Below are 14,788 nucleotides of genomic sequence, written 5' to 3' on the forward strand. Positions count from 1 at the left end.
ATATTTAAAATACTCTGTTGCTTCAATTGGTGCATGTGTGTGTATGTGGGGGCACGTGTGTACATGTGTGTGCTTGCTCAGTATTCTTGAAGGATAAGGTCTTAGGGAGGAATTCAGTTGTTAAAAATACACATTTTATATTGCAAAGTTATTTCTCCTTCCCCCAGAGAAGTTGTATCTTTTACTAGGTCTTAAAAATACGATTGATACTCTGCCGTACAGGCAAAAAAGAAGAGTATTCCAAGTAGAAAGTGAGCAAATACAGACCCAGGTGGACGTTCGCAGGGTAAGGGCCAGCTCTAGGTAGTCACAATTGACTTTAGGCTCAGAGTGGCAGAGACGAGGCCGACTACTAAATAAAAACACTTATTTTGCACATTTGGAAAATAATGCTAATTTTATTTCATTATTTGCAAGTATTTTCTTCCCTCTGATGGATCAGTAGAGCTTAAAAAATATTCTCATATCTTACAGTTTTAACATGATATAAAAGTACAATGAAAAAAAATTACCTGTTGCGTATAAGGGAGGCAACATAGATCCAAACGGACAAAACATTTTTGGGATACGGGTGGATATATACAGCTAAAGCGAACTCAACATTCGGAGCATCGATGCTGTGCACTCCAGTGCTATACACAGCTTCAATCAAAGGCTTTACTTCAGAGTAGGGCATGTGAAGGGGGAATCCAGAGAACTGAAAGAAAAAAACCCGACATTTTAAATTATTAGGGAACCTGAAGTTTTCACTATATTTTCCCTAGATAAATGAGTGCAATTCTTAACATTCTTAATAAGAAGTGTTCCTTCTAGATCTCGGAGTCATTTATTTAGTTTTGTTTTTCTATTCAGCTATGTATTAGCAATACAGAAAATGGAAAGCAGCTAAATGTCTTTTTGTTTTGATTGCTAGCATATTTACTTGGTGTATGAGACACCAGTTAGTGACCCGGTCACCATCCACTGTTCCCCTCCCTCTTCCTTACATCCCTGAGTTGGAATAGAAACCCATGCAATTCCAGGGACCTGGGTTAAGTTAATACATTCTGTTCCCCTGGCCTCAGTGTTGATCCACAGGGAAGAGCATATGATCAAGGAAACTTGTGAAAAAGTGATGGCGCATGGGTGATCTCCTGCTCAGTCAGAACCGTGGGTGCAGATGTGAGTCTTGCCAGGACCCATCCAGCCGTTTGATACCACGAGAAAAGCCAGCCTGAGGATGATGCCGTCACGTGGAGGAGGGCAGAGTGGGCGACGAGGAAAAATGGTACAGCCCTGATAGCTCCTCACCCTAACTTTTACCTAAATAAGCCAGTAAGTTCTTTTTCTTGCTCAAGCTTGTTTGAACTAAGTTTTCTGTTACTTGAATTGAATTGTGGCTGAAAACTTAGCTGTAGAAGTTAAAGGATACGTTTTAGTCAGCGAATAGAATTAAATATCCAAGGTGATACCACACTGTTGAGCCAACAAGGCTTACTGTTTTAGTTTGAGACGGCTCTCTAGGTTTTATTATCCAGCTATAGGATATGAACACACAGCACTACTGGCAGGCAGTAGAGAATATATATTATCTAGTAATGAGAATTTTTCTTTCCAATGAAAAGCAGTTAGTATAAAATCATATCCTTTAAAAAAAAATCTGATCTAGAGTGGTTGGTTTCAGCTTTATGCTCAGTTGAGTCTAATATGCTCTTAGCCAGATAGTTTGAATTTATTTAATACTCCTGCAGTTTTTAAAAGGTACTATTTTTCATTGGATACTCCTACAAAAAGGGATGGTATTTTCATTGTATAGAGGCATTTTGCTGTTTAATGATTGGTTCATTTTTGCATTTGAACTTTTAATCACATTTATCAGTCTGTGCTGCTTCATCTGTGTACTTTGGAGAGCAGTGTAGGTATTTTCATTCCAAAAACCTATTACCGAGCAGTTTCCAATTTGAAATGAAGAAACGCACAGACTTCTACCAACCCTGTAGTCTCCCAGCTGCCGGAGCAGCTCTGCCCGGTGGTCGTCTTCCGCGCCTTCTCCTTGACTCCTTTCTAACAGAGGCAGGAAGTGGCGCAGGGTGGAGGCGCAGTATCTGTTCCACCGCGTCAGACGGCGTGGCCTCCAGTCCATGATTTTTTCTTTCAGTATTTTTTCAATCCTGTTTATAAAAAATAAACTCCATTTCTCGGTGACTTGACTTTTCCCTTGTAAGCAGAAATAAAAAATAATGTTTAGAAACTATTAAAAGAAAGATGTTTTCAGGAATTAGTTGTTCTCTGTGAGGAGCCCAAATCAGGCTTCAAAACTTGCATTTGAGAGTAAACTGGTGTTTTCTAGTAATAATACCTCAAAAAGAGTCAGATTTAACCTTATGCAGTTTGACATGCTGCTCTTCACATGGCTTGAGACATTAGAAAGGGCACACTGGCTTTGAAATTGTATCTGGCTGGGCTCAGAAGCGCCCTCTAACACTTAACATGTATGTGGGCCTCTCTGAGCCTCAGTTTCCATGCTTGTGAAACTGGGAAAATAAGTTATATTTTACCAGATTATAAGGTTTATTGGGCCTCAAATGGGCTCTTACCAGCTTTCTGCCTGTGTTAGGTTTATAAAGTAGCTGAAGGTCAGTTAACCACTAATTGGACAAAAGCATATTTAAGCTGAAGATTATGACACTGTCTGAACAAGACCCATAAATAACATGATGTCGAACTCAGGTCCGAGGTGAAGCTTTTGGAGAACTACCTATCACTGCTGGACTTCACGACTGTGTGTCCCACACCATGTTATATACCACAGCCTTCTTCTGGGCCTTGGGATTTAGAGATCATATCTGTACTTGGTATCTATAAACACGAATTGAAATTTAGTTGCCCGAATTATCTCACATCGATGCAGGCTGAGAATTGTTTGGTTTGGTATTAACACTCCTAGTGGCAGGTTGCATGTGGATTTATGGGTATCACGTGACCTGTCTTGTAGTTCGGCGGCGGCCACTTTGTCTGTGCGCTGGTAAATTAGCTCTTCTGGCTACAAAAGAAAAAATAGTTCAGAAATTCTGTAAATCATTTACACTTCATTTCCATAGCTATACATCATTTTCTAAATCTTTTTTAAAAAAATTATAAATTCTCAGACTTTCAGTTAGATATAGAGAATAATGTAAGAGCTGCCAGTGTATCCATGACCTACCTTATAGTGCTTTGTAGTTCTCTCTCCATTTTACTACCCTTCTCTCTCCTCACAGAAGTAACCGTGCCCTGAATTTGTTTTTTAGCACTCTTTCATTCAACATATATTGAACACCTGCTGCGTGCCGCGGACTTTTACAGGTGAGGGGATACAGCTGTGAATAAAATTCCTGCCCTCATGGTGTTTACATTACAGTCAGTGGAGATAAGCAAATTAGTGAAATGTGTTTATGATTTAACTACAAATGTATGTTTTCCTAAACAATATATTGTATGGTTTTGCATGTTTTCTAAACTTTATGTAATAATTTTATACTGAGACTATGCAACTTGCTTTTTCTCCTTAACGTTGTATTTAGAGATAATAGCAAATGCTATTTTCAAGTATTTACTAAGATTCATTGATATTGACATATTTGTGTAACTACTATAAAATCCATCATATCCCTTTTTCCTTCTGTCATTCTGTTTCCTAGGTTTCTACAGACAATGTTCCTGTGAAAACTCTTATGTTACCTTGTATACGTAGGAGAACTTATCTATGGTGATTTTTTTTGAAGCTTTTTTGGGAAAGGTTTGATCCACAGTAAAAAATGCATTTTCTATTAGACACACAGAAAGACATATGTATATACCTAGCTAGCAAGTTTAAAGTTTTAATCGCATGCTTTACATAATCTACTGCTGTCCAGGTCTCTCTGAATTAATGTTATGAGCCCCTCCTGGGTCATGCTGTACAGTTTGATTTCATGTTTCAGTGGCAGTGATGAAATTAATTTAGTGAATTGAGACCAGCATTTAAAAAATTACATGGAATATGTTTTGTGGTATTTTTTAAAGTCATGGGATTCTATATCAGAACTTCTTTCATGTATGTATATCCTGGTTCATGATATGATGGTCTATTTCTTATTGTGAGTTGGGCTTAACTAATTTTGAAAATCAAATATTATTCTAGACTAAATATCTAGGAGTAGAATTAAGGCTCAGAAAATATCTGGCCCCCCAGTATAATGATGTCAAATTCCCCACTTTCTTTGTCTACATTTGTTAATAATAAAAAAAAAAAAGCACCTGAACACTGGAAAGGCCAGGATATGGAAGGCTTCTTGAAAAGAAAGATTTCCAAAGCTTGGGCTTGGTGACATCAAAATTTATCCTTAGTGGGGAGTCATATCGTTGAATATTAAACCAGATCTAAAAAAGACAAGACTACATCAGCATATATGGTAGCAGACGTCTACGTATATATGCATGTGTGTGCAGGTATGTATGGAGACAGCAAGAGAACATGTAGCTTGCACACTGTCATATTTTTATCTGTAAAACTGATGAGAATTTTACAATCAGTGGCATCATATAGTTGTCATGAGCCATTTTTCCAGATTTTTTTTATATCTGCAGTTGAGGTACACCTTACTGTTGATTGTATGTTGATGAAATAAGGTAGTTCCTGGTGATAACCTAGAATTTTTTAGAAGACAGACAAGGCTACTCCTTTCTTGGGCTATTCTCTCCTAACCCTGCTCTTCCCAGCCTCCTCACTGTGTTAAGTCTCCATCTCTCTGCTTCCATAGCACTCTGTAACCTCTGGTATGTGAGTGGCTGTCTTGTAGCATACTGTAGCATACTGATTCTGGAACCAGACCACTTGCATTTGCATTCTGGCTCCAACATTTACTACATATGTGACTTTAGACAATTAACTACTGTGTGCCTCAGCTTCCTCCTCTACACAAGTAGGATAATGGTCCTTACCTCATAAAGTTACTGAGCAGATTAAATGAGTCCTTATTTCAACTGTACCTCTTACAACAATGCCTGGTACATAGTAAGTACTCAAAAAGTGTTAGCTATCTTATTACTATTATTAGTATTTATCATTGTTTATAATTATCTATCTCACTAGACTATTAAATGTTGCCTTGAGGACATTTGCCATGTGCTTTATTCACTGTTGTATCTTTAGCATCTAGCATAGTTCCCAGTCGGCATATGGTAGGCATATGAGTGACTGCGTGCATGAGTGGTAAATTTGTTCATTCAACATAATCAGCAAGTACCTATTATATTTAGGCTCAGTTCTAATCACTGGGGATAAAGTTGTGAATGAAACAGAGTTTCTACCAACATGCAGTAGCTAAAGAGAAGACAGTGCAAACAAACAAGTAAACCCATGGAATATCAGATGATACATGATGTAGTAGACTGAACTATTGGCCCCGATTCTCCACTCATTCTATACGCACATCCTTGGCCCTGTTACTTGGCAGTTCCTACCACTAAAAGGGTAGAAGTATTTCCTTGCCTCTTGGTCAGGAGAATGGGATAGAAAGGTCAGTGTGTAACTTCTGTGTCCAAGCTTAAGAAGCTCTGTGTGTTCCTGTTTGCCCTCTTGTGCCTCTGCCATCGCCGCTAGTCCCAGAATAAAAACGCATGAAGCAGAGCTGTCCCTGCCCAGAACCATCCCTGCTGACCCACAGTTGCATAAGAGTAATTGTCTGAAGCCATCTAGTTTGAAGACGGGGTTTTACTATTTTATTGTGGCAATAGCTAAGCTTACAAACTCTGTGGAGAAAACTGCAGGAAGAGGTGAAATTTTAGGGTAAGCAGAGAAGTTTTCACTGGAAAGATAGCTTTTGATCATAGATATAAGAAGTAAGTGACAAATTAATGAAGATATCTGATAAGGGGAAGGGTCATCTATGCAGAGGAACTAGCAGATGCAAAGTGCTTGATGTGTTTGAGGAACAAGAAGAAGACAGTGACTTCAGAGGAGTGAGCAAATTAGAGCAAGAAAGAGGATCAGCAGAAGATGTGGGGGCAGGGCAGTTGTCAGATCATAGAAGGCCTTGTGAGCCACTTTAAAGATTTAAGCTTTGACTCGTAAGTGACTAAGAAGCCACTGGAGTATTTTAAGCAGAGGAGTGACATAATTTACCTTCTATTTTAACAGGAATATTCTTTGTTCTTTTGAGATTAAACAGAAGAGGGTAGATTCAAGTAGGTAAGTCTCCTGTTGGGCTATTTTGAATAGTCCAGATGAGAATATACAAAAATAAACTCAAAATGGATTAAAGACCTAAATGTAAGACCAGATACTTTAAAACTCCTAGAGGAAAATAAAGAACACTCTTTGACATAAATTGCAGCAATATTTTTTTGGATCTGTCTCCTAAAGTAAAGGAAATAAAAACAAAAATTAACAAATGAAACCTAATTAAACTTAAAAGCTTTTGCACAGCAAAGGAAACCATCAACAAGATAAAAAGAGAACCTGCTGAATGGGAGATTTGTAAATGATATGACTGATAAGGGGTTAGTATTTGACATGTATAAAAAGCTCACACAACTCAACATCAAAAAAATAAGCAACCAGGTTGAAAAATGGGCTGAAGAACTACATAGACATTTTTCCAAAGAGGAAATGTAGATGGCGAAAAGGCACATGAAAAGGTGCTCGGCATTGCTAATCATCAGGGAAATGCAAATTTAAATCACAGTGAGCTATTACCTCACACCTGTCAGAATGCTGTCATCAAATAAGAACACAAATGTTGGTGAAGATATAGAGGAAAGGGAACCCTCTTATACTGTTGGTGGGAATGAAAATTGGTGCAGCCACTTTGGAAAACAATGTGAAGGTTTCTCAAAAACCTAAAATTAGAACTACCATATGACCCAGTAGTTGCACTTCTGTGTATATATCTGAAAAAAACAAAAACACTAATCCGGAAGGATGGATGTACCCCAGAGTTCATAGCAGCATTATTTACAGTTGCCAAGATACGGAAGCAACCTAACCATCCATCAACAAATGTATCAAGATGTGGTATATGTATACAACGGAATACTATTCAGTCATAAAAAAGAACAAAATATTGCCCTTTGCAGCAACATAGATGGACTTGGAGGGCATTATGCCAAGTGAAATAAGGCAAACAGAAAGACAAGATACAGTATGATATCACTTATATGTGGACTCTAAAAAATAAAACAAACTAGTAACGGTAACAAAAAAAACCACACTCAGATACAGAGAACAAACTAGTGGTTACCAGTGGTGGGAGGTACACACTACTGGGTCTAAGATAAGCTACAGGGGTGTACTGTACAACATGGGTAATATAGCCAGTATTTTATAATAACTGTATGGAATGTGACCTTTAAAATTGTATAAAAATTTAAAAAATAAATAATAATCCAGGTGAAAGCTACAGTGGTATGGACAAAAATGGTAGCAGTTGAAGGCAGAGCCAGTAGAATTGGCTGATGGATTGGATGTCAGAGAAAGAAAGGAATCAAACATGTTTCCAAGGATTTTGACCTAAGTAACTGGATTGATGGAGTTGCCATTTATTGAGATCAGAAAGACTGCAAAAGGAAACTGGGAGTTTAATTTGGGCATGTTAGTTACATGAAAGTGTTGAGTAGGTAGTTGGACATTTGAGTCTGAAGTTCTGGGAGCTAGGTGAGATAGAGATACAGATTTGGGGGTCATCAGCTTGTGTGTGTTCCTAGGGGGAAGTATAGATAGAAAAGGGGTTTGATGAACTTTGAGGATCCCTGGTTTTTCAAATTTGGAGAAATAACAAAAAGCAGCAAAGGTCACAGAAAAGTGGCAGCCAAGGAGGTAGGAGGCCTTGATCCTTGGAATCCAAATCAAGCAATTGTTTTAAGAAGACAAAATCTTTCAGAACTACACTTTGGCTATAGGGTAGGGAATGTGTTAGAAAAGCAGTGAGAAATAACACTGAGGAAAGAGCTGAAGTCAGGTTACATAAAGGCTTTCAAATAAAAGGTGAGAAGTTTATTCTAAAATCTGTATACAGTGAGGTACTGTCAATACTTTTTGAGCCATCAAATGATGAAAGCTGAACATTCGGAAACATCAGGTGTCAGTGTACCAAATAATGGACTGAACTGAAGACAGATGATTAAGTTGACTACAGTAATGCAGGATGAGACGATAATGGCATGACTGGAAAACAGAAGAGGTAGAATCTATGTGACTTGGTATCTATTAATAGGATTGAATTAGAAAGAAGTAAGGGGGGGGGGAATCAAGGACAGTTCTGGGGTTTGAATCCGGGTAATTGACATCCATAGAAATAGGAAGGCCTGGAGGAGGAGCTGTTTTTAGAGACAAAGGAGAAGTAATTTGAGTTATGGACATCCTGAATTTGAGACTTTGACAAAGCACCTGGGTGTCCAGCAAACAGCTGAAAGTTGAGGACCCAAAGATTCTGGTCAGAATGATGACTTCCTTGCCAGGATAAACTAGTTAGAGCTATGATGAATAATAATAGGTATGGTCCTGCAAGAAATCTAAATAGAGAATTTTCAGAAAATCTACTTTTAAGGTGTGGGAAGAAGAGCCAGTGAAAGAAACCTAAGAAGCTATTGCAGAGAAATGAAAACAGTCCTTTATCAGTAAACCAAAGACGGGAAGGTGTTGTGTCATGAGCCATAAAAGGGAGAGGAGAGTGAGGATGCGAGTATACCATTGGATTTATTTATCTATCCATTAGTAAGACAATGGTACGTCTCAGAGTTTATTTCTGTAAAATGGTCGGGAAGAGGAGCTAGATTATAGGGGGTTCAAGTCTGAGTTTACTGAGAAAGTGGAAGCCAGAGGATATAATTAGTATTTAAAGAATTTTGGAAAGAGAGGGGCAATGGTAGTTTGGGGTGTAGCCAGGTGGGGAGAACACAGCTTAGAATTGTTGGACTTCTGAGCCCATCTAGAGGTTGAGAAGGAGCGAGAAAACATATAGAGCCAAGTTGGAACAATTAACGGAGCCAAATGTTGGAGTAGTAATGGAAACACACACATGGGTGGAGAAGGAGGCTTCCGTCTTGGCAAAGGAGTGAAGGAAGAGAAAGACTGACAGTCCAAAGAGGTGGTGCGGTGGAGCAGAGGGCAGTTGAGGTCCCTAGAGTGCCAGGCCAACAAAGCGAGCCTGACCGTCCTCTCCTGCGCATGGCCGGGGCTTAGAGCAGGTTCAGAACAGCTGCCGTGAGGGATGGCTGGCATCATGAGCCTGTCTGGTCAGAAGAGGAGAAAAGGGGGTCTGTCTTCCTCACAAGACTTGAGCTTTATGGAAATTAGTCAATCATACAGTAATTGTTTTGAGAACTAATGATAATTTTGACGGAAAGTGGAGTTCTTTGAAGGCTTTTTCAATACCTGTTGACTCTGCCTGATTGCTAATATGACCTTAGAATGGTTCTCCACATGTAGATGGAGCTTTTAATTAAAAATAATAATTAACATGCAGATGGCGCTCTACAATGCTCTTTTCACATTGTAATTAATAACAATTATCATTTGCCGAATACCTATGAAAGACAAGTACTTCGCCGGATGCTTGCCATGTATTTCTAATTTTGGCAGTAATCCTGAAGAGCAGACTGGTGGTCTGCAAAGCAGGGGGCACATCACAGGGATGTGAGAAGAGAATATTAGATCTTCTAATTATTTATTTTTACTTCAAGAGTTTCTTCTGTGTATAATATAAATAATATAACGACACATATATAACTTATAAATGAAAAAAACATATATTGGGGATGCATGCTTAAATGATTTTTCTGACAGAGATCACTACGGTTAGACAGTGATTTAAAAAACAGTCACGTTAGCCAACACAGTTGCTACTGTGTGTTAGCTGCTTTGCATTGATTATCTCATTTACTTCTCACAACTACTCTACGAAGAAATGACTAGGAAATACCTTCATTTTACCAATGAAGAAACTGAGGCTGTATAAGATTAAGAAACTTTCCTAAGATCACACAGCTAGTAAATGATGAAGCTGGCATTTAAATTCAGGCAGTCTGATCCCATAACTCGTGTTTTTGAACAGTGCTTTCTACAGGACCCTTCGTAATTAAATGCGCCTCCCCCCGCGAAACCGGGTGCAACTGGATCATCTGATGGTACATGGGAATCTCTTAAGAAAAAAGGAAAAAGAAGAAAGGAAGAAAAGTCTTTTCAGGTGATAAATGTGCCTTATTTAGTTCTCCAGCACTACGAATTAGGCATTGTAAATACGTATTTTGGAAAGGAAGACGGGGCAGAGCCAGGATACAATCTCAGGTCCTCTGAATCTAAATCCTACATTCTTCTTTAGCCTCATTCTGCATCTTGCCGATTGGGTGACTAATTCAACCAAAAATTGTTATTTAGGACCGTTCTGCCACTGTGCTTGATGCTACATTTCTTTAAATGGTATATGTAGATGTTTATATAAAATTTTTGATATGTAACATGTTATTAAAGTCAGTAGGTCAAAAAAAAAAAAACAAGCAATAGTCAACCGACTGTATTTAAGAGGAAATGGTACTACTTACATTATCAGGACCTATTAAACAGCCCACACTTTTTAAGGGACAGAATGTATCAAATTGTCCATAAAAATGTCCGCTGCAGGGATTCCATATTAAATAGTGACTTTGCTCCCGAGTTAGCACATAGGCAGTTGGGCCCTGAAGGAAAATAGCCATTAAAACAGTTTCTGATTAATTATGCAATTCGGGTCGAGAGTAGTTCACAGATAATCATAACTTTAGTTGGGCCCTGTTTTCTAAACCCCATGGCTAATGGTGAAAATTAGTTTGAAGTTCTAGATTGTGCTGGACTGAAAAATAAAATCAAGTTTATTTTTGCAAAATTCTTGCATGTGCTACTAGTGCAGTGTAAGTGACCCCACAGGGATAGGAGAAGTGTGTTACTCCAACCAATATTCTTTAAAAGAATTAATTAAATGGGATATATATTTTTTCAGTTTTATTGAGATAAAACTGACATCCAGCACTGTATAAGTTTAAGGTGTACAACGTGATTTGACTTCCATACTTCATGAAATGATTACCACAGTAGGTTTAGCGAACATGTATCGTCTCAAATAACATTAAAGAAACAAAAAAATTTTTCTTATCATGAGAATTCTTAGGATTTACTCTCTTAATAGCTTTCATTTATAATGCACAGCAGTTTTCATTTTTTCTTTTAGGCTTTTTATTCAACCTCTTTAATACTGTAACTGTATCATCTCCTTTCTTCCACACCTAGAATTAAAATTCTCAAAAACATGGAATGATAGAATGAAAAAATTACATAATTACTCATTAACTTTTCCCCTTATTACCTGTATACATGTCTCAGAATAACAGCAGTAATTCTACCATGAGCACTTTTAGTTATCTTTATTGTGTTGTACATTACTTGTTTATCTTATAACTGGAGCTTTGTACCTTTTGCTTACCTTTATCTAATTCCCCTTCCCTGCTACTCCCTGCCTCTGGTAGACACAAATCGATCTCTTTTCTGTGGGTGTTTGTCTGTTTGTTTTTGAAGTGTAATTGACCGACAACAGTATGTTAGTTCCGGGTATACAACATAGTGATATTTCTATTCATTTCAGAATGATCACCATGATCAGCCTAGTTGTCATCTGTCGCCATACAAAGGTGTTACATAATTGCTGACTATATCCCCCACACTGTACATTTCATACCTGTGACTCACGTATTTTAGAACTAAAAGTTTGTACTTTTTAATCTCCCTCACCTCACTCCTTGGCATGAATGACACTTAGATCACTAAGGAAATCAGAATTCTTAGTAACAGAGGCTGGAGGGAGCTCATACTAAAAAGACAGAGCTAGGTAGGGTCTATGGGTGCGAAAGGGCTCAGATTTGCCAAAAACACCCTGCAGCATTTATTGTGTAGGGCCCAAGTACCCTCAAAACCATTTTGTGTCTTACCACTGGAATTTCTGGACCACTTTCCTTGCAACTCAAAGGACTGTTATGAAGAAACTCCTGTCCATGACTTGGAACATAACACAACCACGTTAGACAATGACGCTGTTAGAGCCGTCCTGCCTGGCCTTACCTCGGGAATGGCACTGCCCATCACCAGCCAGGCCTTCTTCCCCAGGGACAGGAAATAATTGCATAACAATACTGCATGCTCTTCTTCATCTCCTGCCAGGAGATCAAGAAATTGCTGACAAAAAGAAAAAAGAAAAAAAAAAAGATGTTGCACTGACTGACTGCTTCACTCTACATGGGCTGTACAGAATTTTAAAAAGTTATTGTTAAAATTAGTGCCTTAAAGCATAAGACCTATTTTAAAAATATTTTTTCCAAATTTTGGTGCTGTGTTGTTAATTCAATAAAATTAAAAAAACCACTTTTAGTTGGACATGATGTTTTCTCTGACACTGATGACACAGGCTTCTAGAATCAGTTACGAGGTGGGGTGGGGGAGACAAATTTCAAAGGTTAAACTTTTTTTATTTTGAATTTATATATGATAGCTCCCTATGTGCTAAACACTTTTTAAAAGCTTGATTTTTTTTAGAGCAGTTTTAGGTTCACAGCAAAGGAATTCCCGGATTTTTCTTGCTCCCATACAGGCACAGCCTCCCACTATCAACATGCCCCACCAGAGCGGTACACGTGTTACAACCGATAAACCTACCTGGACACACTGTCTAATTACCCAAAGTCCATAGTTTATACGTAAGGTTCACTCTCGGTGTTATACATTCTGTGGGTGTTGACAACTCCGTCATTACAGCATCATGCAGAGTGTCTTCATTGACCTGAAAATCCTCTGTGCTCTGCCTGTTCATATCCTCCAACCCTGCCACCACACTGCTTTAAGCACATTGCATGCATTAATTCACTTAATCCTAGAATAAACCTTTGGGGGTGATACTCTTCCCATTTTACAGATGAGGAAGTGGAGGCACAGAGAGATAAGGCATCACCTCGGAAGTGGTCAAGATAGTCTGACTCTAGAGCATATTAATTATTCTATTCTTTGTATATCTTCTTATGGATATCTTGAGGTTATGGAAATTTTATCTTTAAAATTGTCAACATTATGTTGCCAAAATATATTGGAGAAAAAATTTTAAAGTATACTTAAATTTCTTTCATTTAGAGCTATCCTTCAAAGGGAGTTGTATAACACAGTTCAATTTTATGCAAACACAGTGTGATGTGAGATTCAGAAGCAGAATGAATACCAGTGATAATACATGTTTGTTTCATACTACTGAAGACCCATTTGTAAGTTTGTGTAGCGTGCATTGGTTGTAAGTTCCATGAGGTCAGAGGCCATGTTTATTTTGCTCATAGCCAGAACTCGGCACAGTGTCTACTACGTGATAGGTGACCAAGAAATCCATACTGAATGACTAATAACATGCTTTCAGATGCCCGTAAATTAAGGAATATGCAATTTTCAAATGTAATATATATTGTGATTTTGATTATTTAATAAATAAAATTGGGATGTTGTTAAAGTAACATTGGGAGGATAAAATAGCATTAAGATATCTGAAGTGGGATGTGTGTGTGTGTGCGCACAAATAATTACTTTTCTTTCTTTAACTTCTGAACTTTGGGCAACTTGAACCAGGAAGAAAAAAAATACTTCAGAATTTAGCTCATCCTGCTAAAGAGATGGCCATGTAGATTTTTATAATGACTAATGAGTGTTGCAATTTAAAATTATGCAAGCCATTTACTAGTATTCCATGAAGTCAGCTCAAACCAGTGAATCTGTGAGGAAGAACTACTTACATCAGATGTGCTCCACAGGTCACAGATACCAGCAAACGAAACAGAGTCAGGCAAGAAGGGAATCAAAGACACGTATCGAGCCACCAGTTCCTGGTCAAACAAAATTAGCTGTAATTTTTTTCTAATAAAATAGAAAGCTGGCTCTTATTTCTTGCAAGAAAGTTTCATATATCACAAACATTTATGTGAATGAAATGAAACAAATGCTCACAAGTGCAGCTAAGTGTTGTGTTAATACTATCTCATTTAATCTTCTCTAAACATCCTGAGGAGGATTACTGTCAGCATCCACCCATCTTTTACAGATGGAGGAACTGGCTCTTGTGTCTCTTTGAAATGACCTCATTCATCTTCTTTTTTCCCCCACTTACTTTCTGGCATAACAGGACTTTCCAGGATCATCTTGTATTTCCCCTAGCTCAATCCTGAAAGCAGCCAGTTCTCCAAGAAGCCCTGGTTCCTTCTAGAGGGCAGTAGTATATAGTAACCAAGGTTAGTGCATCATTGTGGGTATAACTCATATTTCTGTAATTGCTAAGGAAGTTGAACATCCTCTCATATGCTTATTGGCCTTTCATGTTTCTGACTTCTGGGAATGTCTTTTAAAATCTATGTGCAGTTGAATGGTGTGAAGCAGGCATCTGTTTTTTATTTTTTCCATGTGTAAGATTGGTGATCCCAGTACAATTTGTCATATATCAGGATTGAGGGAGTGACATTTGAGTGGATCTGTCTGGATTTTTTAATTCTCTTCCATTTTTCTGTTTGGTATGTGTGTGTCAGTACCACTGTACCTTAATTACCAGGGTCTCGTAAGTACCTGGATATATGATATGGTGGCCCTTCCCACTGACTTCTTCTTCTTCAGAACTGTCTTTGTTATTTTTTGGCCCTTTGCTCTGCCATATATATGTTAGAATCAGCTTGTCAAGTTCCACTACAGATCGTTTTAAAAATCTGGTTTTATAGTCTTTGTCTTTTAACTGGAAAGTTTCATCCC

The 14,788-nt window shown here is 38.1% G+C and overlaps 1 protein-coding gene across 3 annotated transcripts in view; it reads right to left on the reverse strand.

Moving 5' to 3' along the window:
• Positions 1-373: 373 nt before the first annotated feature.
• The window catches only part of CC2D2A (coiled-coil and C2 domain containing 2A), a 114,351-nt gene continuing 99,936 nt past the window's right edge, over positions 374-14,788 (reverse strand). For 2 of the 3 annotated variants that reach the window (XM_064487930.1, XM_064487934.1), the window contains 7 exons: positions 13,789-13,878; positions 12,086-12,199; positions 10,540-10,674; positions 4,258-4,380; positions 2,964-3,022; positions 1,973-2,150; positions 375-697 (listed from right to left, as the gene is read on the reverse strand). In XM_064487930.1, the coding sequence (XP_064344000.1) occupies positions 509-697; positions 1,973-2,150; positions 2,964-3,022; positions 4,258-4,380; positions 10,540-10,674; positions 12,086-12,199; positions 13,789-13,878 (888 nt within the window). In that variant the 3' untranslated portion in view covers positions 375-508. Of the gene's footprint in view, positions 698-1,972; positions 2,151-2,963; positions 3,023-4,257; positions 4,381-10,539; positions 10,675-12,085; positions 12,200-13,788; positions 13,879-14,788 lie in introns of all 3 variants that reach the window. The other variant, XM_031437119.2, reaches the window with a different exon arrangement.

The sequence above is a fragment of the Camelus dromedarius genome, chromosome 1 (genome assembly GCF_036321535.1).
Source record: "Camelus dromedarius isolate mCamDro1 chromosome 1, mCamDro1.pat, whole genome shotgun sequence".
Taxonomy (NCBI): domain Eukaryota; kingdom Metazoa; phylum Chordata; class Mammalia; order Artiodactyla; family Camelidae; genus Camelus; species Camelus dromedarius.